At 48.3% G+C, this 26,806-nt stretch overlaps 1 protein-coding gene and 1 long non-coding RNA gene across 9 annotated transcripts in view; one reads left to right on the top strand and one right to left on the bottom strand.

Moving 5' to 3' along the window:
* Positions 1-22,778, bottom strand: part of efemp1 (EGF-like fibulin extracellular matrix protein 1) — a 54,485-nt gene extending 31,707 nt beyond the window's left edge. For 2 of the 8 annotated variants that reach the window (XM_088610407.1, XM_088610404.1), the window contains exons 1-4: positions 22,621-22,777; positions 21,823-21,913; positions 20,343-20,391; positions 18,224-18,430 (exon numbers count right to left, since the gene is read on the bottom strand). In XM_088610407.1, the coding sequence (XP_088466533.1) occupies positions 18,224-18,430; positions 20,343-20,391; positions 21,823-21,913; positions 22,621-22,631 (358 nt within the window). In that variant the 5' untranslated portion in view covers positions 22,632-22,777. Of the gene's footprint in view, positions 1-18,223; positions 18,431-20,342; positions 20,392-21,822; positions 21,914-22,417; positions 22,545-22,620 lie in introns of those variants that run through there. The other 6 variants (XM_088610399.1, XM_088610406.1, XM_088610402.1 and 3 more) reach the window with 6 other exon arrangements.
* A 206-nt stretch (positions 22,779-22,984) lies between these two features.
* LOC148645952 (uncharacterized) lies at positions 22,985-25,912 on the top strand. The gene is made up of 2 exons (XR_015927969.1): positions 22,985-23,152; positions 24,473-25,912. It is a non-coding gene; the product is annotated as an uncharacterized LOC148645952 (long non-coding RNA).
* The last annotated feature ends 894 nt before the right edge of the window (positions 25,913-26,806 follow it).

The following is a 26,806-nucleotide window of genomic DNA, read 5'->3' as shown; positions in this document are numbered from 1 at the left end:
TCCACAGTGTACCACACACCACACCACTCCACCCCACAGTGTACCACACACCACACCACTCCACCCCACAGTGTACCACACACCACACCACTCCACCCCACAGTGTACCACACACCACACCACTCCACCCCACAGTGTACCACACACCACTCCACCCCACAGTGTACCACACACCACACCACTCCACCCCACAGTGTACCACACACCACACCACTCCACCCCACAGTGTACCACACACCACACCACCCCACAGTGTACCACACACCACACCACTCCACCCCACAGTGTACCACACACCACACCACACCACCCCACAGTGTACCACAGACCACACCACACCACCCCACAGTGTACCACACACCACACCACACCACCCCACAGTGTACCACAGACCACACCACTCCACCCCACAGTGTACCACACACCACTCCACACCACCCCACAGTGTACCACAGACCACACCACACCACCCCACAGTGTACCACACACCACACCACTCCACCCCACAGTGTACCACACACCACACCACACTACCCCACAGTGTACCACACCACACCACACCACTCCACCCCACAGTGTACCACACACCACACCACACCACCCCACAGTGTACCACACACCACACCACACCACCCCACAGTGTACCACACACCACACCACACCACCCCACAGTGTACCACACACCACACCACTCCACCCCACAGTGTACCACACACCACACCACTCCACCCCACAGTGTACCACACACCACACCACTCCACCCCACAGTGTACCACACACCACACCACACTACCCCACAGTGTACCACAGACCACACCACACCACCCCACAGTGTACCACACACCTCACCACACCACCCCACAGTGTACCACAGACCACACCACACCACCCCACAGTGTACCACACACCACACCACACCACAGTGTACCACACACCACACCACTCCACCCCACAGTGTACCACACACCACACCACACCACCCCACAGTGTACCACACACCACACCACACCACCCCACAGTGTACCACACACCACACCACTCCACCCCACAGTGTACCACACACCACACCACTCCACCCCACAGTGTACCACACACCACACCACTCCACCTCACAGTGTACCACACACCACACCACACCACCCCACAGTGTACCACACACCACACCACACCACCCCACAGTGTACCACACACCACACCACTCCACTCCACAGTGTACCACACACCACACCACTCCACCCCACAGTGTACCACACACCACACCACTCCACCCCACAGTGTACCACACACCTCACCACACCACCCCACAGTGTACCACAGACCACACCACACCACCCCACAGTGTACCACACACCACACCACACCACCCCACAGTGTACCACACACCACACCACCCCACAGTGTACCACACACCACACCACCCCACAGTGTACCACACACCACACCACTCCACCCCACAGTGTACCACACCACACCACTCCACCCCACAGTGTACCACACCACACCACTCCACCCCACAGTGTACCACACACCACACCACTCCACCCCACAGTGTACCACACACCACACCACACCACCCCACAGTGTACCACACACCACACCACACCACCCCACAGTGTACCACAGACCACACCACTCCACTCCACAGTGTACCACACACCACACCACTCCACCCCACAGTGTACCACACACCACACCACTCCACTCCACAGTGTACCACACACCACACCACTCCACCCCACAGTGTACCACACACCACACCACACCACCCCACAGTGTACCACACACCACACCACCCCACAGTGTACCACACACCACACCACACCACCCCACAGTGTACCACACACCACACCACACCACCCCACAGTGTACCACACATCACACCACACCACTCCACCCCACAGTGTACCACACACCACACCACACCACACCACTCCACCCCACAGTGTACCACACACCACACCACACCACTCCACAGTGTACCACACCACACCACACCACCCCACAGTGTACCACACACCACACCACTCCACCCCACAGTGTACCACACATCACACCACACCACTCCACTCCACAGTGTACCACACCACACCACACCACCCCACAGTGTACCACACACCACACCACTCCACCCCACAGTGTACCACACATCACACCACACCACACCACTCCACAGTGTACCACACCACACCACACCACCCCACAGTGTACCACACACCACACCACTCCACCCCACAGTGTACCACACATCACACCACACCACTCCACCCCACAGTGTACCACACACCACACCACACCACCCCACAGTGTACCACACACCACACCACACCACCCCACAGTGTACCACAGACCACACCACTCCACCCCACAGTGTACCACACACCACACCACACCACCCCACAGTGTACCACACACCACACCACTCCACCCCACAGTGTACCACACACCACACCACACCACCAGTACACCACAGTGTAACACACAAAACACCGCTCCACACCGCACCACACCACAACACAGTGTACCACACACCTCACCGCACCACACCCCACCACACCACAGTACACCACTCCACACTGTAATTCCACACCACACTTCACCAAACCACACCTCACCGCACTGTGCAGCGCATGGCCCGAACGCCTCAGGAAAGCTGCTCCCAATTTGTAATTCTTCTGTTATGTTATCTGACAGATGCGGATGATAGATTGGAAGAATACCCTTCACTCTGTTCCATTCGTTTATCTAAACAATCCAACATCTTGCCTGGAGCCAGCGTTCCACTCTCCTGGCTGCAGTGCGTGACGTGATGTCAGAGAGATAGAAACAACAAATGCTTACTTATTTTTCTTTTTATTTATTTTCTTGGGCACTCAGAACAAGAGCTTTTTGTTTTTGTCCTTCATAACACCATTTGTAGGAAATTCAGTTGAGAAATGACCTGATTGGTGAATAAACGTCTGCGCTTTTCAGCGTAAGGCCTGGGTCTTCACAAGCTTCACATTGCTGACACTGCTGTGTCATTTCCACACATCGTCAGCACCGGGTACAGTCTAGCAGATCTCCACACTGATTTTTAAAAATCACAGACTCAGGAAGAAAGTAAAACTGGCTCAATTTGCTCACAAAGAGCTCAGGCTCAGTGAAACCCAGGAGACCTTGAGGGTCTGACAGTTGCATCTCCCGAGCCGAAGATGCTCGTGGTCTGGGGCCGACAACGTGACGCTGGGAGATTCCAGCACCGCCACATGGGCCAGGCTGTCAGAACCGAGTGTCTGAGCGCGAGAGGGACTCGGGCAGCGTGGCTGCAGAGCCCTGTGAAACAAGGCATGAGCAGGGCTGGGCTGGGTCTGACCGGGCGTCCTCCCTGTCACACTTCGCACTGCTTTCTGAAGGGCCATCAGGCCTACCAGCGGGCATGCCACAGGCATGCACACACCACCAGAGCTGGCCATTCAAAACATTGTAGCGTGCAGGAAAATTTCCACCTCTACTGCCCTTGTATCTTTAGAAGTTGTAGCAAAAGTTAGGGAAGTATAATGTCTTATTTTTCAGAATAGCTCTCAAATCTGACAATTAAGTAATGTTGCTGACCAAAATGGCCTTTAAAAAAACCCACTGTAAAGTTTATCAAGTGTAAACACATGCCTACATATCACAGATCAATAAGCACGGTTAGGCAAGTTCTAAGCCTGTTACTGGAGCTGTCACAATTGGCTGCTTATCTGAAAGATGATTTCTGTACTAGACCACAGGAAGAGCCAACTGTACCAGCCTGCTATGATTCCCGCAGCCCCTTGTGTAAACAAGCAGATTCCTGGTTCTGTTCCAGCGTATATAAATGTCTTTGAAGATGTTCTGCTAATTTACACTGGAACACAGCATTGCCTTACACGACCCAGCTCCGCTCATGAGCAACACCCGAAATTAAACACCAACGCACCTGGAACAGAAGAGCTTCGGAATCTGCTGCTCTTCTCCTGTGCTGGTTTTTCAGGAATTTTATACTCGGTTTTACATTTCAAACCTTGAAATCCTGCCTTGATTTTGTAAGATGTACACCAGTCTTTCACTTTTTTCTCCAGGGTAATATTGCAACTACACTTCATGTTGACAAACTGAACTATTTTCTCTGCGAAGGACTGTTGTGCAAAGTCGGACCACAGCTAGTCAGGCCTGAAGGGCTGCCATTGGCAGTTCTTGGTGAGCTAGAGCTGCATTGTGTAACAAACAGGTCCTTCTAGGATTTTTAAACCTCTTTATATTTGAGAATTTAGGCTACATGAATGTGTTAGGTTACTAGATGCTACGGAATCAACTGTGCCAAAAAAAACAATCAGCAAAAGAAAAGTTAACATAATTTCCACAAGCGGAGCATAAGCACAGGAAATATTTTACACATGGTGTCGAGTGTCTGTGTTGTATAAGCTGACACCTTTAGGAATGACTGGCTCACCAGCCTCACCTCTTCTGTAAAGTCATTTTCTTGACAGGGACACACGTTGGTATTGAGGGAAACTGAGCAATCAAAAATTCAGTGCCTTGAAGGCATCTGTTCCATCTGACCTCCATTTACATAATTAGTGAAATGGTTTAATTAACTTCAGAACTCCAAGGTATTAAAAGTAAGAGTCCAGTTAATATAGTGAAAATTATGAGTCATCAACTTTAGGGCGCCTGAAGAAAATTCTTATACAGGTCTAAAAAACTAACAAGGCTAATAGATTAATTGACCCCAAAGTTGAACAAAAATGTGAAGACGTCCAGGAAATGAGCTTGAGAGCCCTGGAATAGCCTTATTTGTTTGAACTCTTATTCATTCAAAAAGATGCCAAAATAAATTTCATGAATGTATGATTTACTTTTGTATCCATTTCAAAATTTAACCTAACATCCCATGCTTGTGTAATGGAAAATTTTTAAAACCTTTGTGCTGATGAAAGACTTCAAACTATTTCAGCCGCCTCCCATTGTAACAAAGGATAGACTTCCAACATCTTCCAATTCAAAACTAGCAACACAAAACACAAGAGAGGAGTTATGCTTATAATTTAAATGTTCTTTGACCTTCACATAATCAAATCACACAATCTATTAAACAGTTTTCAATTCAGAAAAATCTACTGCACTGATAACTACAAAAGATTGAAAAACATAGCTGTCCACAAACAGCTGTTGAACTTCACCTCATTTTTTATTTCTCGATAATAAGGTGTATAGCACCTTCCTATAATCTGTGCAGAACTAGATTAATATTTAGGTCAGGGGTCTCAGACTCAGTTGATGGAGGGCCTTGTGTCTTCTGGTTTGTGTTCCTATCTGTGTAGTCAATTAAGCAATTACACTTATTTACAGTCTTTCTTATGTCTTTAATAAGATGAAATCATTCAGTAGTTTGGTACTTACAGTGGTAGTTAATATTACATACACACAACACAACTAGTTCCTCTGTTCCCTAATATTCAGTACACACCTCTCAACTGGCTCCTCAGTTCCCCAATATTCAATACACACCCCTCACCTCTCTCCTCAGCTCCCAGATACTCAATTCACAGCCCTCGACTATCTCCTCAGCTCCGCAATATTTTAAAAAAAACCCTCGACTCTCTCCTCAGCTCCCCAATATTCAATACAGACCCCTCGACTCTCTCCTCAGCTCCCCAATATTCAATACACAAACTCACCTCTCTCCTCAGCTCCCAGATACTCAATACACAGCCCTCGACTATCTCCTCAGCTCCCCAATATTCAATACACACCCCTCGACTCTCTCCTCAGCTCCCCAATATTCAATACAGACCCCTCGACTCTCTCCTCAGCTCCCCAATATTCAATACACACCCCTCGTCTGGCTCCTCAGCTCCCCAATATTCAATACACACCCCTCGTCTGGCTCCTCAGTTCCCCAATATTCAATACACACCCCTCGACTCTCTCCTCAGCTCCCCAATATTCAATACACACCCCTCGACTGGCTCCTCAGCTCCCCAATATTCAATACACACCCCTCACCTCTCTCCTCAGCTCCCAGATACTCAATACACAGCCCTCGACTATCTCCTCAGCTCCCCAATATTTAATAAACACCCCTTTGACTGGTTCCTCAGCTCCCCAATATTCAATACACACCCCTCGACTCTCTCCTCAGCTCCCCAATATTCAATACAGACCCCTCGACTCTCTCCTCAGCTCCCCAATATTCAATACACACCCCTCGTCTGGCTCCTCAGCTCCCCAATATTCAATACACACCCCTCGTCTGGCTCCTCAGTTCCCCAATATTCAATACACACCCCTCGACTCTCTCCTCAGCTCCACAATATTCAATACACAGCCCTCGACTCTCTCCTCAGCTCCCCAATATTCAATACACAGCCCTCGACTCTCTCCTCAGCTCCACAATATTCAATACACACCCCTCGACTCTCTCCTCAGTTCCACAATATTCAATACACACCCCTCGACTGGCTCCTCAGCTCCACAATATTCAATAAACACCCCACGACTGGCTCCTCAGCTCCCCAATATTCAATACACACCCCTCAACTCTCTCCTCAGCTCCCCAATATTCAATACACACCCCTCGACCGGCTCTTCAGCTCCCCAATATTCAATACACACCCCTCGACTCTCTCCTCAGCTCCACAATATTCAATACACACCCCTCGACTGGCTCCTCAGCTCCCCAATATTCAATACACACCCCTCGACTCTCTCCTCAGCTCCACAATATTCAATACACACCCCTCGACTTTCTCCTCAGCTCCACAATATTCAATACACACCCCTTGACTGGCTCCTCAGCTCCCCAATATTCAATACACACCCCTCGACTGGCTCCTCAGCTCCCCAATATTCAATACACAGCGCTCGACTCTCTCCTCAGCTCCCAATATTCAATACACAATAAGGTTATTATTCTTTATGATGTTCTGTGTGTTGCCTCCAATACCTTTGAACATCAATGATTTTTAATCCCTGATTCATTTCATCCCAAACAAAGCTTTTGGGAGATAAGTGGAACAGAGGACGATAAATAAAGGGAATTCCCAACTCTGTGTGAAGTGTGTTTACTGGTTAGGGTAAAAAGACGAGGTTGTGGATCTCAGTGATGTGTGGTATTGTGATTTCTGAGCCTCAGCATTGCTGTAGATTAAGAAAGATCCTTTAAGACATGACACACAAAGAACAAATATGGAGGAGGCAGCATATTTATCTCAGGTTCACTGCAAGTCACAAACTGCACACATCCAACACTTGACTGGGAACAATAACTTTCCCAGCAGACTCATGCCTTCCCCAGCCATACTGAACATCGCCAACCCTTTGATGTTAATATGAATAGTGATCGTTTCGGCTCATTTACGCCACAAGAGAGATAGATGTTTTGGGTTTTTTAAATGAATGGGGCAGTGTAGCATTCGTAAACAAACTGTAGATCTATAGGGACTCAAAAAGCACTTGTACTACATATACATTTCTACGGAAAGTGTTTGATGTAAAAATAACACACCCAATAGCATCTGAGATAAAAGAGGGTGTGGGATATCATTTATTCCAGTGAAAAACTTGTCCTCTGTAAAAATGATCTAAAATACACAATCCTCTTTTCCAAATATGTTGTTGTCTCTCTTGCAAGACTGTGAACTTTAAAAAGCCTTTCCATTACCCTTCAGGAGCAAACCTGAAGCCCAAGCTGTATGAGCGCATCAGGCTGATGTTTATTAATAACATTCCCAGGAAAGGACATCAATGCTCTTTTGGATTTTTACAAATTAGTTCATTCCAATGCAGAGAGTGCAGAGGTACACAACCAAATGTGAGACGTCTACATCTTAGCAGGGGCCACAGTTCAACTGCCCCTCGACTCACTCACACACGCAGTCACATTCCAAAAAGCAAGATCGTGGGTCGAGTCCACTGATGGCTGGTGGATTTCCCAAAGCACGACCTCCTGAACGTGTGCTTTAACTGCCTTGGAGACGAAAGGACCCAGAGTCATAAAATGGCACTATTTCTGCTACTTTCTGATTTGACAGGAGGCTCATGACTGAGATCAGGTCAAACCAGAAACAATGACTGTTGGCTCAGGTCTTTCTTGGGCTCCATCGTGCTCGTAACCGAAAGATCGCAGAGAGCGGGGTTTCTCGTCTGTTTCTGCCCCAGGGGCCACAGACGGAGAAAGAAAGGCAAGCGGCCACCTACTCACGGCTCATGCCCGCATGGAGCAGCACTGGGCAGAGCTCCAGGGCACTTTGTGGGAAAGACTACAAAGAGGCATGGAGGAGCTTTGGAAACAATTGTGACGGGTGTGCGGCTCTCGCTGGCGTATCAGGGGCTGATACGTTATGTTTTAAGCTTCACATTATATTATGTTTCCCACTCTTATGAGCTAGGGTGGGAAATCAAAGCAGCAACTGCAATGAATGAATGAATTAGTTCTTCATGCAACAGCTGACTTTATTTACTTTACGGTACATGCACCAAAAGTCAGAAGTCAGAAGACAGTTCCATATCCTGGAGCATTGTGACTGGATGAAGGGATAGTTAATATTCACACACATAATTAATACCCCCCATCACACATGTAGCAGATGCCTTCAATGTTATAAAGGAGTTTCTGTCCTAAACCTGACAGCCAGGACGGCTGATCTCCAGCAGGTGTCTTGTCCAGCAGGAGAGGTACAGAGACAGAAAGGAGGACAAAAGAGGGAGAAGAGGGTAAGTGTCAAGAAAGAGTCAGCAGGAGAGGAGTGAAAGGATGAGGAGGAGCTAGCAGGACTGCGACAACCAGAGAAAAGCCACCCCCAGAAGGGCAGAGACGACAGCGGCCGATGTCCTTGTGTTGGTTTTGTGACTGCTGGCGAGACGCAAAACTGTCCCACACAAAGAACGAGTGTCACACCTGGACATTCCTCTTATTCACAGAGCGACAACATCGGACTCCCACCGGTCACTTGCCTCATGACTCGACTGGCCAGTGGACTGAAAATGTGAAACCTGGTAAGTGCTGCTCAAGAGCAGGCTTGTCCCAGCTGTCTTATTTTAGCCCTGACTCATCAGGAACTTCAGAGACAAACCTGGATACCCCATATCAGAACACTTTCAACGGGACTTCTGACTTGCTCCTTTGTGAGCATTAAAACGTACAAACTCAGACAAAGTTCCTATAATAGCAGGTACTGCAGTAACAGGGAATAACCAAGTGAATCAATGGTGATTCCAAAGTATGAAGTGCAGTAATCTTTAGCTTTTGGACATTTGTTTCCTTCACCAATGAAAACAAAGTAACATTTCTCAACTGTGAGATGCAAAAATGCCCAGTTTGGGCTATCTACCATAACAACTGCACATTTTCAGTCTGACTGCTATGTTTATAAACTCCCTTTTCAAGGAGTCTTCACTGATAGAATCAGATCAAAAGGCATTTCCTATCTACTGCACTCAGGAGCACCAGAATGGACTGCGCCCTGTTTGTTTCAAGAATGTTGCTTTAGCTGTTGTTGGTTCGGCTTTGGAAAGAGCAGAGAGGACATCAGGCACCAGAGCCACACGGAGGAAGGAGGGTTTGTGCTGGACTGTGTGTGTGCAGAGGGGCATCCTCGTGCTGAAGATCCTGAAGATCGGCGCACAGATTTCGTGTTTTGATCAGCGCTGTGCACGGAGGCACTAAGGAAACAGCTCCAACAGGAAGAGAAAAGGCACCAAGCAACTGTAGCTGTCTATTTGTCCATGTTCAAGGCACGGTTCATCTTTAATTTCTGGTTTTACCTCATAAGAAAAGAAAACTTGTTCTCCGCAATTAATCCTAACACCTAGCAAACTTCAAGAACCACTGATTACTCTACAGTTTCTCTGGTACTTCTGAGCAGGTGTGACTCTGCCACTCACCCTGACATTTCACAGACGGTGTGCAAACCTGTGCCAGTCAGTGCTGATTAACATTCTTTCATTGAACTCATAAATACAAATATGAAACCAACGGCTTCAGAAATAAGTGCTAAAGAAGCAAACGTCAGAAATGATTAAAAACTCCTGACTCCACTCCTCACATGCTAAGTGTCATCAAGACAGAATTTTGGAGTCAGGCCTGCGTGAGGGATGAGCTCTTGCTTCCTGTTTTGTCTTAATGTGGCAAAAGTGGACATCACAGTTACAGAAAGGACGAAGCCAGCATTAAATAAAAAATAAAAAATCAATAGTATAAAAACTGCATTCCAACGCTTAAATCTTCTTTAGAAACGATATTCCCACGTGACTCTCTCCAAGCTGCCTTCCAAATGTTGCCTGAATTCAAAATGTACGGCTGAGAGAGAAACAGCACTCAAAAAGACTTAACAGCATCAGCTGTAGCAGCTCTCCTGAAAATGTCACCTAGAAATTCTACACCCAAGTTCATGAGCTTGTAAATGATATTTAAGCAGATATGGCTGGGGTATCTGCACCAGAGGTCGGTGGGTCCAAATTCCAGGTGCAATGCTGCTGTTGTGCTCTAAAGCAAGGTACTGCACTTGGACTTCCCCCGCTGTATTCATGGGTTTCCAGGTTGTCACTGTACACGAGTTTGCAGTTGACATACCTGGCCAGGCTCTGAAAATCTCAAATAAATATCTACATCTGAATGTGTAAGGTCATCTGTGTTAATTGTACGTGATAGACGTGACAGACTTTAGAGATGATTTCATGGGGCTGTGAAGTTGCATGTGGTGTGGGCTGAGAGACACAGCGGATCTCTGCACACAGTGTGCCTCCCCTCTGGCTCTTGGTACTCAGCACTGCCATCGCCCTTGCCTGGCAGAATATAAGAACCAGATTTCTCAGAGGAGCGCGCTGTCGCGTAAGCAGTATTTGATACCATGAGGTTTCTGCAATAATGAATTTATGAAGACTGAGTCAATGTCTAGCCCTTATGCAAACTAAGCACTAAATAAAGCCCATTGAAGCACAAATGCAGCAGAAAAACTAATAGACTCCAAATGAAACAAAACCTTCTTCAGGATGAATGAGAAGGGGAATATAAACACTATAAAGATACACACGTATGGTTGTGTTTTAGTACATTGCAGTACCTTATTATAACTAAATAACTAAGGCTGAACACTCTTGTGCTTGTAGAAGTTTATGTTTTACATCTGTTGCTCATTGGGTACATCTATGATGTTTGTGTAAATAGAGTTCTTTGGGATAATAAAATACTGAGCTCAAGTCATGAGTGTTCGATACTGAATCAGTTCATTTGAGACTTGAGACTTGTCAAAGTGGACTGAATAAGAATATGTACAGAGTTTTAATTAAACATAGGAACAGTTTAAGATATGAGTAACCAAGATCACCAGGTTGCTACTGGCATGATCTTGAGAAGCTGCAGTGAGAATGAGCAGCAACAAGCAGCAGACCAGGGCAGAGAAACCAGGAAACCAGCCCTGTGAGACACAGGCCATGTCCTGGAAGACAGACACCAAACCAGTCCATCACATCCAACTGATTCATCTTCTCAGACACGAGAGGCTCCAGGAAGAAATAACCCGCTCATTAGCCAAACGGCTGTAGCTCTCTGTCTGCAAGAAAATGAAAATGATCTGTGTGCTCTGGGGCCATTTGGGGAATTACAGTCAAGAGACAAACTCGACTGTGACCAGAGAACATCCAGCATCCAAGAAGAGTGGTGGTGTTTCATTCAGTGATGAGGCAGATTCCCCCCTGACGAGCCTGACAGAAGGAATTGCGGTGAGTGTAACACTGACTGATGTGTTGTCCAAGCCAACTGATGAAGCCAAGGATGGCGATGACGTGGAGAAGTGTCTCCTTTAACACAAGAAAGCCTGACGACAGCCTTGCAGCTCAGAGATACTTAAATAAAGTCCTGGTTCCAACTGTTTTTCCATTACTGCAATCAGGAAGAATCCAGTTTCCAGCAGAACAGCGCAGAACCACACAGTGCCAGGATTGTGCATTTCTGTGTAAATGAATTAATCTTGATTAAGGAAACTGCTCCCCTGTCCTCTAACAATGTCTTTAAAATGCTGTGAGGGACGATGAGTTGCAGGGACAGCACTATACTGTCCTTGTGAAGGTTCTTGGACAGCAAAACAATCTGCTGAAATGTGATCTGAATCTTTCATCTTTATCACAATAAATATATGAAAAACAGGTTGGCAGTCAAGCTGTGCGCCCAGCAACAGGGAACAGCTGTGAGGAACAGGATGCATTGCGTGAGAAGATAAACATCTATTGTTGTGTGAACTATTTATCTCAGTGATGCACACGTCTTGACTTGAAAAATTAATCTCTGATGTTGACCAGGACGAGGATTACCGGAGAGTCGGCTGAGCACTGCATGTTACGGTCTGAAGACCAGATCTCGAAAGATATACTGTTTTAGACATAATACACATCGCTGTGTGATATTTAACTGGTTCGGGTTAAAGGTACCAGGAAAGCACAACAGCTCTTATGCAGCAGTAGGGTAAAGGAGGGCTTCGAATTCTGGGCTGTCTCCAGTTCCGTCGTGTTTCGTGGTGGAGCACAGCCCTGCAGTGCAAACAAAACCAGTTTGGAGACGTGTGTGCCAGCATCCGGCAGGACAGAGTACGAAGGGATGCAGGGATGAAGGGATGGTTTAGCCTGAAGTGTTATGAAAGGAAAAGGAGGCAGCATCAGTGCTCTCTGACAGATAAGTTTTAAATGCTGGATCACAAGCTCTACATTTTCCAGGAGAAACTGGCCAAGAGGTGATGGGAGTTTCACACTACTCAGATGGCACATCCCCCGTCATTCCTAATACCGTACCTGTACTCCTGTCCTACTTCCCTGCTGTCCTCTCAGACCTTCGAACTGGGACTTCACTGCTGCACACACAGCAGAAGAACTCTATAAAACTGGAGAATAAAAACAGGAAGAAAACGACTTATCTAAACACAACATGAGGAGGTAATACAGCCAGTGACAGCTGTAAATGTGAGTCATGCACAGGCAGTCTTTAATCCAGTCAAACAGAGCATAATAAATGCGGTTAGAGTGTCATGTCATGACTCCAAGGGGAATTTACATCTATATCAACACAGAAGCCTCCAACATGATGTCAGCATGGAAGGGTCCTCTGAGTGCTGTTCTGTTTTGAACCGAAGTTTCTAAACGCAACATTGGGTAATAAAATACTATTTCAAAAACACGAAATCACATCCCCCAGGGAGCGTCAAGCTGCTGGACTGGAAAGAAAAGGCAAACATCTGCAAGCAATTAAAGAGTGGGTCATGCTGCATGTTTTACTAACTAATGACTTAAGCAAACTGTAATAGGCTGCTGGTGTCCTATCGCTGGTAGCCATGAGGCCACAACAAAGGCAGACTTCAACAGGCACACGAGCTAGGAGACTCGTGAAAAATCAAGCTGTCTCCGTGTTTTTGAAGTTTTAGAGGTTATTTTTTTGGGTGTCCTGTTTAACTGCTGTTCCCCTTTGTCTGATGTTTCTGCTAGTTAGGAGTGGGTCCAAACGGGTCTGTCACAGCAGCACCCACAACATCAAGAAAACTGAGCAGAACCCTCGACTTCTGGGCTTCATATCAACAAAAGTCCCATCCTTAAAGAAACCTGAGAAAAGAAATTACTTAACTCACATCTTTTGCTTCACAATTGTACATTGCGTGCGGACGAGACTGCAATATTTCAGGAAAGCAACGTTACTGAAACATTTATGCAATGAAACAAAGTTCAGCGCCTGACACACCTGATTAAAATCACTGAAATGTTGAAACCTTCTCAGAAGACCTCTGTATTCTGGTGGAAACTCAAAAGTAGGACTCATTTAATGCTAGTTACGTAGGTTAGAATAAGTCTCATAATTCATAGATTTATTGCACATTTCTCACGTGAATTTAACTTGTATTAATATCCTAGTCAACTATCAGTGTGAAAGAAATGGGAAACAGAAAAAACTGCCTTAATTACAGGATATCTAAGAAATGGGTCTTCGGCCATTACTGAGAAGCCCTTGAATAATCACACAACAATGACAAAAGAAGACAGAAATCCAGTGGAAAGAAAGTGGATCTATGTCACTGGAAAGCTGGAGGTTTTTTCAATGAAAGCACCAGAGTGCAGAGAGAACCCTTGTAACAGCTCTCTAGAACTTTTCAAAGCATTTTTTAATGTTCATGTTTTCAGAGGAAACTGCACACTGGCCAAAAATATCTTACTGGAAGCAGCCTGAGTCAGTGTAACTTGGCATCAAAGGACAGGAACGAGAGCAGCACAAGCTGCCTTCAGCACAGTGTTCTGGATTTGTCAGCCGCTACTAAACGGGCCAACAGACAGAGCTTCCCGGAGAAAACTACTGCACTACATTTTACACACAAATAATGTAGTGAAATACCACAGCCCAAAAACCTACTGTAAATATACTCATTCATAGAGTGTGTATTCAAAACAAATTGTAATCAGACGTTGGAGAATTCCTATGTAGACGTACAGACAGAAATACAAAATGTGCTGACCTAGACTGCTTTCTAAACTGTGGAATAAACCTATTACTTGTTCCTTTGCAGCCTACGCATGCTGACACAGCTACCCACCTATACTTAGTAATGTTGCATAGTTGCACAGCATTTAATTTACTGCACTGTTATTGACAAAGATTTTATTCAGAAGTGTATACTTTAACATTGACAACATCTAAAAGTGTAGGGTGTTCGCAGTCCAAAATCACAAGAGGGGCCAGGATTTTTGTACATCAACAGGAACATTTCTAAAGCAAATAAGGACCTCAGAAAGCTGCAGAACCACGAGCGCTTATTCAACTGGCTGCTGGCCTGATATATCCACACTCAGGAGAGGAAATAACCCCCCCCCCCCCCCGACAGGTCATTAGGAAGAAAAAAAACCTCCGGGAATCTCTGGGCAGACTGGCAGGCTAGCAGGTGTCACCGGAGAGCCTCTGCAGTCCTGCTCGTGGCAACAGATCTGACAGAGGAGCCGCGCAGATTTCCTGCAGCAGGGGAATGTGGACTGTGAGCTGCATGGTCAACACTTCGTGCTACAGAAGCGTGACTTGGACTGAGACATCTGAAGGGAGACAGAGTCCTGCAACAGTCCCCTGATTCCTTCAGCTCAATCAGATGAGGAAGGCTGGACTCGGGCAACATTTCTAAGGCGGAGGAAAGAGCACTTCAGCCACTGTCTGGCGTCTCCTGTGCTTTCCTTAGTGCTCAGCAGGAAGAACTTTCATAATAAAACAGGGGTTCCCCAGCTCCTTTATTCTCTTCTAACACCTGAAATAACATTGAGATCTTAAGTCTTCACTTGCCAACAAGAAATACTGGAATTGGTTGAATGTATTGATTTGCTTCACTAAAGTGGCGAATTTAAAAGCCTTAATATTTCATTTCCAAGCGGAACCTAGACACAGCATGTAAACAGCAGCACAACCTTGGCCTGCCTATTTAATATTTACTGATAGTAAATGTAATGATTTCATAAACATGCGTCCCTTCCCCAATTCAGCAGCATTTTCTCATTACGTTCAGTTGGCCTTCTTATCGAAGCGCTGCCTTCTGCTTGACAATCGGTCAGTTCTTCTTCCTGACTGTCAATTTTAAAGGGCTTTTTAGCTGGTCCACAGCCAACATCCCTTTGCGAAACCAATTCATTAATCCATTTCTAATGTCGAACGAGATCAGCCAAGATCTCAGGTGGACATGAGCTGCAGAGCTCAAGGGCAGGAGAAAACTAGGTACGAAACACAGATGCTCATGTCCAAGAACAGAAACGACCAGGAAAAGCAGCTGCTAGAACTGATCGCTCTGAAGGTGACTCATAACTGAGCCCCCCCGCCCCTTGTACAAGACCTTGTTGTGTAACCGTTGAGAGAAAGGGATCATCTAATCTGCGCTGGCTTCAGGAATAAAGAAGGAGTCACGGGACAGGGTGGATGCTGGTCGGAGTCCAGTGACCTCAGCTGGGGAGATTACACAAGCCTCCTGCGATGGTGCACTCCCCACAAAACTGCCTCACGCGTCATCAAGATGAAGGATGTTTGGCCCTGGGGGACCCCCCTTTTCACCCTCTCCGAGGAGGGCAAGCCACCAGGGTAGCCAAAGAAGGCACCACCCATTCACACCAAGGCCACGCTCCACCAGGGTTCAACACAAATACGATGCTTCTCCATATTTACTACAAACACAGAGAGCAAGTACCTCAGCGGTCATGCATTTCTGATGATTTATGCTCCTCAGAGTGGGGCCTTGGGCTCCAAGAGCCCGAAAGACTAAATGCTGCAGAACAGCATGATCAGGTCAGGCCCGTGGCATGTTTGGTCCCTTGCCATCTCACAGATGGGACAACAGCTTCAGAACTATGTGATCGAAGCAGCAGACCTCTGAGAAACAGTGTTACACATCACCACACAACCCTGCAGCTATTGAAATCGGTGGCTGGGTTTTTTAGCCATGTTGACATGCTGAAGATGTTGAATTTCTGAGTTTAAAGTTCCACAACACTCACTTTCAGGTCCAGCTCCCACAGTGTGCGGTGGTCCTGTCCTTGAAGCTGCTGTCTGTCTGTCCCTGTGGGCTCTCCCCTCACGCAGGCTCAGAGGCAGGAGCCAGAGAGAGACACAGCCTGCACTGCAGTACCACCCCAGTGACTGGAAGAGTGGGGAACAGTCTCTGTCTCCGAGTGGTAAAAGTTGCAGTGATGTAGCCCATCCTGCTGTTTGATCCTGGACCTCTGTCCTCTCTGACGAATCTCAACCCAACAGAGCCTCCGAGCCATGTGGCCACAAGGCTGATCTTCTGACTCAGGGGACCCGGCAGACCGGCAGCACCACCTCAGACTCACTGTGATGTGACAGGCCACTCTCAGAATACTGTACTGTGTGGGCAGGTCACACCTGTTACCAGCTCCTGGATTTACACTACCCCCTGGCTCAGGCTCGCCATTAAAACTGCAGAGCTGTTACCTTTCCTGTCCAGCACGCGCAGAGGAGAGAGAATTAAGATAGGTTGCCAGGAGCTCCCAAGCTCTCTAATCCCAACTCAGCTCTCCTCTGGACCTTAGAATGGCCTTGCCAGTCTGCTAACTGTGTCTCAGGCCCATGGGGTAACGACACAGTTAACACATCATGTGCTTTAGGGAGACTGGAGGGTGGCTGAGACCTGGTGAGCTTTGAGGGCAGTGTGGTGTTTTTCTTTCCTTTCATGCAGTGCAACGTTTCTTTACAGCAGGACGGAAAGAAACACTGACCATCTCATGAATGCAGCAAAATTCATGAACTAGCTTTACAATTCACATTCCATAGTTCTGAAAACCACTACCGTGGACAGCTTTCATGACTTGGCTAAGGGACATAGAGCTTTCCTTCAGAAATCCTCTGTGAAAAGATTAAACCACACGCTTCTTCACACTCAAGAGCAGGTAACCTGGGGCCCCACTCTCACTTTCTTTTTAAGACGGACCAAAAAACAGGGAGGAGAAACACTGACATTAAACAATCCCCCAAACCTTAAACATCAGCCACCAGTTACAGCACTCGTGACTTGAGCCTAGAAGCTGTAGGAACCTGTAGGTCTGCACCCATCCAGGAACAGAAGAGTTTCCCTTCATGCAATCGCAGGCCAATCGCGACAGTGTTTCAAACTGACTCCATGAAACTTCTCATTCCAACGGGAAGGTGACATTATCTACGCCATCTGTGTGTCAGAGGAGTCCCAGGCTGTTGTACTGTGTAGCAGATACCAGGATGGGCTCAGCTAGAATAGGGAGAAATCAGGAACTCTAAAGCACAGCTCGCCAGCACAGAAGCCAGAAACGAATGCAGGCTAAGAATGCGTGTCCTTGATTGTATAAATGTGTTCAAGAACAAGTCATTCACATGACTCCCTGCGCTGATGTACGAAGCCATTTCTACAATGGTCCGAACAGAACAATTAACACTGTTTGAAAAACAAGTTGCAGTTTTTGAAAAATGAAATGTTTTTGAACCAAGTACAACACCAGCTGGGTGACATCGGTGGATCAATTGGCTATTAGCTACCAATGACTGGCCATCACTTGTGTGCGACTGTCCCTGGGCTCAGACTCTAGACTGGAAGATGGGATGGTGGCTCTGCGATTCCCGCCAGCATGCGGCCTGCTGCTCGGGCGTGCTGGGGCGTGTTTAGCGGGGCGCCCACGCCCCAGGCGTCGCGGCAGCCGTGACGCGCCCTGCTGCCCGCAGGCGTGAAGGCCTCACCTCTGCAGTAGTTCTGCTCGTCCGGGGCGAAGCCGGGGGCGCAGCGCATGTGTCTGTGCAGGACCTCCCGGTGAGGGGTCGGCGCGGGCGGCGGGGGCTCGGTGAAGATCTGTGCGGTCTTGGGGAGGCACAGGTAGCCCCCGTAGTGGTTCACACACTTCATCCCCCCCTTGCAGGCGTCCGACACCGTGGAGCACTCATCGATGTCTGCAACAGGGCAGGGGGAGGAGGGTTACAGGCGCCCGGTCGGTCTGCGGACATCGCCTTCTCGGGGTGTACGAGGGGTCATTCAGACCTGGCAAGTGCTCTCTCACAAGTGTCTAGACTTTCCAAGGGCACCATCTGAAGAAGGACTAACAGCTGAATTCTGGAGCTACTCTAGGACTGTCCCTTGCAGCTTGTGAGGAAGATAACAAATTGAGCACCGAGGACAGACCTCAGGCTGGTCCTGAGAGAGCAGGGAGGATCGATCCCAGGCGCTGATGGACGCCGTGTCACTAAACACTCAGGCTTAGGGCTTGGTTTAAAAACCAAGCCGTTCTGAAATACAGCCAAACTCAGCCGTTTTCGCATTTTGCAAGGCCCGATATTTCCCTTGCCATAATCTGGAATTGGCGGTAATTCATCAGCTTGTTTTATTTAGACTCTCAGTCCAGCATGGGGTGGGTGGTGTGGACCTTTCTTGCTGTCCTCCAGCGCGTACACCTGTCACAGCCTCCGCCCCCGCGCGATTCCCAGCATGCTCAGGGCACAGTTAGGACTGACTGGTCAGCCATGTGCCACCCACTGACGTCAGGATGCCACAGTGGTCCCGGGCCCATAGTGCATCTCCAGTCAGCTAATGACACAGCCCAGACAGAGCAGCAGGGCCTGGGCCCCGGCCTGCGCTCGAACCCTGGCGGCACCACTCAGGAGCCCAGACAGCCCATTCTGACAGTGAAGAGCCAGACTACTAGCCAGAGAGCCGAACTGGGAGGTGAACTTATTTCGTGATGCTATCAGACCGATAGTGACGGGCTGTCCCGAAAGAGGTGAGGATCGACGATATTTTTTGCTGTCTGGATGGACAGGAAGTGTGTGAAACCATGCTGCACTAAAGCAAACCCGTGATCACAAACCTACCTGGGCGTATGTGGACCGCAGAGGGAAATGAGCAGAATTCAAATTCAACAAGCCCTTCCCAGAGTTTGTATTATCACTGTTTACCTGAACTGGATCTCCGAAAGGAGTTCAGAACCACAAGGTCAGGAGAGAAGACAACCTCCTCAGCGCTCTGAACACGGGGCTCTGACTAGGGTACCCCACACACCCCTTTTCTCAACCCCTCTATCTAATCACACCAGTACTGTAAGTGTTGGACAGTTTCTTTTTGTCAAACTTAAAGGGGAACTGCAACCCTATTTTTATATTCCGGGGTTAGAAAGAATCAGCACGGATGAGTGCATATTAAACTGCAATGAAAGTAAAATACACAGTAGCATGTAAAACGTCCAATTTACATCACAACATAGAGGACGTTTCCAGGTATGCGAAGCACTATGTTCTGCGATTCACAATGAGGCAACAAAACTTCTGATGAGTTGAAGCAGCCCTTTGACATTTTAAACAGGCAGGCTTGTGAATCCATCTCTTTTAATCCAATAGAAAAACTGCTCTCGACTTCGAGACGGTTTTGCAGACAAATACTACTTACTTGTTAACTCTGCATGCAGATCACATTGGAACATTTATGTGGGGAAATATCTGCTGCACAACCTGTACTTGTTCGCTCTACATCACAGTACATCAGTCATTACAGGGACTAGTGAGCAGGAAGGGCCGCCTCACATCATAATTCTCGCAAACTCTTGCTCTCACCTGTGGCGAGACGAGGGGTTTGCGACAGCATGGCGAAATACAGTACTTTCACAAAGTTCACTATCTTGTGCTGAATTCAAAACGTGTAAACGATTTCTGATACCGTCAATGAAATCATTTTGGTACTGAGATTTAATAACTGGTCTGAGAAATTGGGACTGCAGTTCCCCTTTAAAAGAAACACAGTACCCAGCTGCAGTCCGAGTGTGAGAGAGACACTAGAAGCAGCAGCAGCAGTCAGCCTGTCGGCTCTGTGACTCACCTTTGCACTGCTGTCGCACGGGATCGAACTCGTAGCCGTCGGTACACTGCTGTGGGCGAGAGGAGAGAGTGAGCGTTCACTTTGCTGGCCCAGAAGGCATCAAGCAGGAGCTTTAAACCTTCTTAACTTTATTACATAGAAAGCTCATGTTTTTTTTAGGATTAAGATCAGTGCAGCAGGGTGTCTGAAGGCAGAGGATATCCTGGTGTGCACTGGGTTTGGATGCTGTTGCATCAAGCGACGACGCCGAGCCCGCCTGTAAACAAGGTAAGAGACGATTCTTTCGGTTTTCGCTGCTGCAACAGAAAAACAAAAACGGAACACTCCGGATTTCAAAATGGAACAAAGCCTGAACTAAACCTTTTAGACTTTCAATATTTCAAACCTTTGGGCTCTGGGCTCTCTCTGGGGCTCTGGACTCTGGGGCTCTGGACTCTGGACTCTGGGGCTCTGGACTCTGGACTCTGGACTCTGGGGCTCTGGGCTGTCTCTGGGCTCTGGGCTCTGGACTCTGGACTCTGGACTCTGGACTCTGGGGCTCTGGGCTGTCTCTGGGCTCTGGACTCTGGACTCTGGACTCTGGACTCTCTCTGGGGCTCTGGACTCTGGACTCTGGGGCTCTGGGCTCTATCTGGGCTCTGGACTCTGGACTCTGGACTCTGGACTCTGGACTCTCTCTGGGGCTCTGGACTCTGGACTCTGGGCTCTGGGCTCTAGACTCTGGACTCTAGACTCTGGACTCTGGACTCTGGACTCTCTCTGGGGCTCTGGATTCTGGACTCTGGGGCTCTGGGCTCTCTCTGGGGCTCTGGACTCTGGACTCTGGACTCTCTCTGGGCTCTGGACTCTGGGCTCTAGACTCTGGGCTCTGGACTCTAGACTCTGGACTCTAGACTCTGGACTCTGGACTCTCTCTGGGACTCTGGACTCTGGGGCTCTGAACTCTGGGCTCTCTCTGGGCTCTGGGCTCTGGACTCTGGACTCTGGACTCTGGACTCTGGACTCTGGACTCTGGGCTCTCTCTGGGTTCTGGGGCTCTGGACTCTGGACTCTGGACTCTGGGCTCTGGGCTCTGGGCTCTGGGCTCTGGGGCTCTGGGCATCTTCACAAAACTTAACTCAAGTAGATCATTCCTGCCGGGAACAGTCCAGTCCGGGATTTAAAACAAAGATTTACAAATACAACAAACCCCCTGCGTTGAAAAAAGAAAGTTCTGCCTCACATTTCGCACCATCAGTTTAAGGATGACTATTTAGGCTTCGTTAAACACATCTCAGGTATAAAGTGTTAGACCTTCACTCAGCCCCGAGACGCGCACTGCCCGCCCTGCGGGACCTGGCTGGCGCGTGGGCCGGCTCCCGCCCAGGTGACCGCGGGACAGGTGCGACGCTGGCTGCGCGCGCCTCCCCGCCTTCTCGCCCCCCCCCCCCCCCGCGCACGCTCGCCCGCGCACGCACGAGCGCGCCCCTGCGAGACTTACCGTGTAGGTGACGGTCTCTTCCACATCTTGGGAAACAGCGCATCTGACAAAGACGCTCAGGTACAAACAGGCTCTCAGCATTGTGAATCGTCTTGAAAAGAGAGTGGATACAGAGAGAAGTTAAATTGCGATGTTTTTCGCTCGTAGCGTTTCCCCCTGACGATGAACACAATTTACACACCAATAATTACATCAGTAGTCGAATTGTTGAGCAAGTGTGAACTTCTCCCAGCGGACTGGCTCTGTTTTTATTGGCCAGTATCCAGCTAAACTTGAAATACTGGGAGGCAGCAGCTTGCTTGCGTCTGCAGTCAGAAGACCCTCCGTGCGCTCGGGACGCTCTGATCAAGCGCTACCGCTCAGAGATCAGGGCTTGCACTCACATCAGTGGAAACAGATTCTAAAGATACTGTAAAGATACTGTTTGTACTCATGAACATACAGCATGGCATCGGCGGTAATGCAACATATTTGCACATTGTACAACAAGTCTGATCACTTATTATTCTGTTCTGAAACAGCGACATCCCAGCGTTAAGACACAATCAGAAACAGTGCTGCACTGAAGTAGATTAGTCATCATCAAGTTATTTACGTGTCGCGGCTCTCGGCGATGGACACGCGAGCACGTTTACTGTCAGTGTCTTGCGGCGCCTCGAAACGACACGAGTCCAGGATGCGGAGCGTCCGCGCAGGTGCCGCGTGCAACCGGAGAGTCCGCGCGCCGGGCAGGTGAGAGCCGACAGCGGCGCACCGGGGGAGGGGGGGGTGGTCAGGGGGGAGCGCGCCCCTCCCTACCTGGGGGACATCCTCCTGTCCGCGGGGGACGCAGGCTTCAGGACGCGCGGTGGCCCGGCGGGTGATTCACGTGCTTCACGCGGCGGCGGACCTGCGGCTCGCGGCGCTCCGCATGGTAGAGTAACTGGCGGCGGCAGCTCGCGGGGTTTAATACCGACTACAATCGCGGCGAGCGCGCGGCGGCAGTGGAATGCAGGGGGCGGCGCTTCCCGCAGGTCGCACACGCAGCGGCGAGCACAGGGGGATCTCTGTGCGCTTCATTTCTATCGTCTTCTTGATCGCCCCGAGCCCTGCGGCGCGGAAGGCAGGGTGGGGCGCCCCCTGCCGTCGCCTCTGCGCTGCTCGCTGAAAGTGGGGCACTGTGAGTTGTAAGACCGCTACGCAAATGTTTCAGATATTTAATAAATGCGATGGATTTGATTTTTTTTTCTTTCGGGGAAAGAAAAGAAAAACTGCTATGATTAAATAATGAGTATCGACACAAAGTTATAACCGGCATTAGGAGAAATGAGCAACAGGAGACGGAATGGAGGTAAAGAAATGTTTGTTCAAACCCTGCTTTGAAATGAGTTAAACCATTACAAATAAAGTGGTCATGAACTGTGGTCAGTGATCCTAGAAAAGAAAGTGCAACTAACTGCATTTGATACACTTGCTGAGGAAACAACATTGGTACACCGGTGACTTAGATTAATTATTTGCGCAGACGTGACACGACAGAATGTCAAGTGAGCTGTTAGCTGCGTTAGTCTTTCAGGTTTTAAGTAAAATCCAAGAATTTGTGCAAACGACAGCACGCAGAGGGGTCCCTCGCTGAAGACGCAGAGGTTTCTGCCGCTGGGACACCTTGTGTTTTTGAAGTGAGTCTGGGGTCTCCCCGGCGCTGAGCTGGACCGGACGGAACAGTTCGGCTGGGAAGTTTATCTTAAGGCTCAGAGGAGAGTTGACGTACGTCTTGGCTGGATGAGGATTGCTCCTGAGATGATAGAACAGTTATTACAGTTTTCCAGATGCGGTGCTGTCCTGTCGTTCTCGTATATATGCGTACATAATGTATTGTAAGTATATTAACTGAACAAATACCACTTTGCTGGCGTTGCAGGCTAGCTTGTAATTTAACATCAATATTCACTCATAAACAAATTGTATTTTTATTCTTTAAATTATGTTCCAGAATAAAGTTTTTTTAAAACACAAGGCGGTCACCGTGTTTTCGATCTCGATATAATCTGATAAACATTTACAAGACTGCATCCCGGAAGAGAATACCGGCTTTGAAGCCATCACCCCTCAGGCTGATATCGACTGGGTCTGTTGTGACCCCACAGTTACATCTGTTAAAATATTACCCGGATGTTGTGGTGAAATTCGTCAGAGTACACAGCAGATACAGTAAACCACAAACTGGTCGATCGATCAGGTCGCTATTCGATGTCTACCTTAGCGATATAATGTTACTGTTTATCAAACATTATGAATTTAAATGACTGGACTATACTAAACCATTGTGGATCCGTGGAGCCAGTGTCACAGTAAATATAGTCACCAGGGAACTCTCTGCGAGCTCCTTTCAAACCGGCGTGTGCTCTTCACCTGCCTGTTGTTCACCAGACTGCGATTACATCAAATCCGACAGGTTGTTGTTTTATTCAGGATACCAATTACACCTTTTCCTGGAGCAAAAACATATTTGTGACAATTTTTGTTAGACACACGTAAGATTTAAAGAGATTAATATTTCGTGTTTTTTCACACGGCACATTGTGAGAGGGTAACGTTTTTGGCTCGTTTCTCTTATGTCTGAGATTCCCCGGATTAACAGATTTGTAATCATGCTCGTTCTTTTCTCCAGATTTACACGGCGGTTGACATGAGAAAAATAAATAATAAATCCCTGTTTGGAACTGATTGGATTACGAACTGGCGGTCCAGTGGAGTGTTGGGTTCTGGCTCTGTCTCCTCCGGACTGGTTTCCCGGCTCTGCCCAGTTCCGCGGCGCGACAGGCGCTCCAGGGTGCAGTGGGGAACCCCTACCCCCAGACCCAGTCTGCAGGGCCCACACCGCGAGGGTTTCCGGGCAGTGGCGTTTCGGCCATATGTCCCGCTCCTGGCACTGTGGTCCGTCGGCCCCTGGCTGGAGAGAGAGGGAGCCAGCAGCTCCAGGAGCGGCTCTCTGTGTGTGGGTGGAACCGGCTCAGGTACTGGATCTGGATCTGGAACCGGCTCAGGTACTGGATCTGGAACTGGATCTGGAACCGGATCCGACTCAAGTTGTGGATCTGGATCTGGATCTGGCTCTGGCTCTGGATGTGAATCCTGCTCCGGTTCTGGTTGTGGTTCGGGATCTGGATCTGGATCCAGCTCTGACTTGAGCAGGACTTGAGCAGGAGTTGAGGAGGACGTTAGCAGGACGTGAGCAGGACTCAAGCAGGATGTGAGCAGGAGTTGAGCAGAGTTTAGCAGGAGTTGAACAGGACCTGAGCAGGAGTTGAGCAGAGTTTAGCAGGAGTTGAACAGGACGTGAGCAGGAGTTGAGCAGGAGTGGAGCAGGATGCAAGCAGGACTCGTGCAGGATGTGAGCAGGAGTTGAGCAGGACTTGAGCAGGACATGAGCAGGAGTTGAGGAGGACGTTAGCAGGACGTGAGCAGGACTTGAGCAGGACTCGAGCAGGAGTTGAGCAGGACTTGAGCAGGACATGAGCAGGAGTGGAGCAGGAGTGGAGCAGGAAGTGAGCAGGACGTGAGCAGGACTCATGTAGAACTCATGCAGGACGTGAGCAGGAGTGGAGCAGGACTCATGTAGGACGTGAGCAGGACGTGAGCAGATATGAGCAGGATGTGAGCAGGACTCGAGCACAAAGAGTAGGACTCTGGGGAGTCTCTGCAAAGGGTTAAACTGGTTAAACTCCACTTTTAACAGATCACTTCAGCTGGCTGTCCGAGAGCCGAGCTGGAGAGAGGAACAGAAGTCACTGAGTGCAGGGACATGAGTCACAAGCCCTGTCTGGAATCTGTACGTCTTCACTGGTGCAGAAGCTTTCTGCTGCTTCTTCGAGACCTGAGCTGAGTCTGCTCCTCTTTGCCTTGAGGTGTTGGCAAAAGTATCAAGACATGATATATGATATTAAACCACCAATATAGGAGCTGTTTTTTTCTTCAGAAGCCCCTGTCTTATCTGCTGTCAGTTTGTGCGGATGGCAGACTGCTTACAAAAAATCTGTTATGTACATTAGTGCACATTCAGAGGAAAACAGCCTCTGGGTGACAAAGTTATTAAAATCACTCTCTGCTTCTTGTTTCTTGTTTCTCGCTGAGCTGCTCTATCCCCAGTTTCAGGTTTCTGCATTGATAATCCCCCCAATGACAGATGTGCTAAACGAACCGGGGATCTGTCACTCTGTGGTGAGGTTAAATATCTTACATGGCATCACACATAATTTATTGAAAACCGATACACACCTTGGAACACATGTGATCTTTTTTATTATTTTGCATTACAACATGTGAACGAAACCTGCATTCCAAACCTGCTGCTTCAGTAAGTGGAGAATACAGAAAAGTCTCTGAAGGTCTGTTTAGTATATTACTTTCAAGGTCCATTATTAAGATGGAAACAGCTTATGCAGGAATACGAACCAACCGAAGCTGCAAATGTAAGTAGTTTTCCGTCCACTGCTTGTACCCGCTTGTTTCAGACTTTGCAGGATCGTGTTGATGCAGCACGGCCGGGTTCTTCTCTCTCACACACGGACCGGTTTTGAATGCACGCATCGATTCAGAGAAACTACGACCTGCGACACTAACAACTACCCCCCCGGCGCTCTGCTCTGCTCCCCTGACTTGTGCTGCTTATATTCGGACGGTAGGGGCCCAGTTCACAAAGAAGAACAGCTGTTGCTGTAGCATTTAGCCAATACATCGTAGGGATGCAAGGAGTCACAGCGCAGTTTGAGGTAAGTTTAATTACAACGAAAATGGACATTTCCGGGAAATGGTGACGGAGACACACACACAGGATGCCACAAATTGCAACAGTTACAGAGGGTTTTGTAGTCCGGCCATGTGATTACAATTAAAGAGAGTTTAAGAGCGATGATTTCCCTGATTAGCCCAACGGCTATTCCTGATTACTTTATCCCACCTTTCAGCTATTCTTGAAGTGTCACCTACCAAAGCAGGTGTCTCT

This window comes from Lepisosteus platostomus, chromosome 17, assembly GCF_059453375.1.
Source record: "Lepisosteus platostomus isolate fLepPlt1 chromosome 17, fLepPlt1.hap1, whole genome shotgun sequence".
Lineage (NCBI taxonomy): Eukaryota > Metazoa > Chordata > Actinopteri > Semionotiformes > Lepisosteidae > Lepisosteus > Lepisosteus platostomus.
Note: the sequence above shows the minus strand (reverse complement) of the source record. Positions and strands in the feature narration are given on the sequence as shown.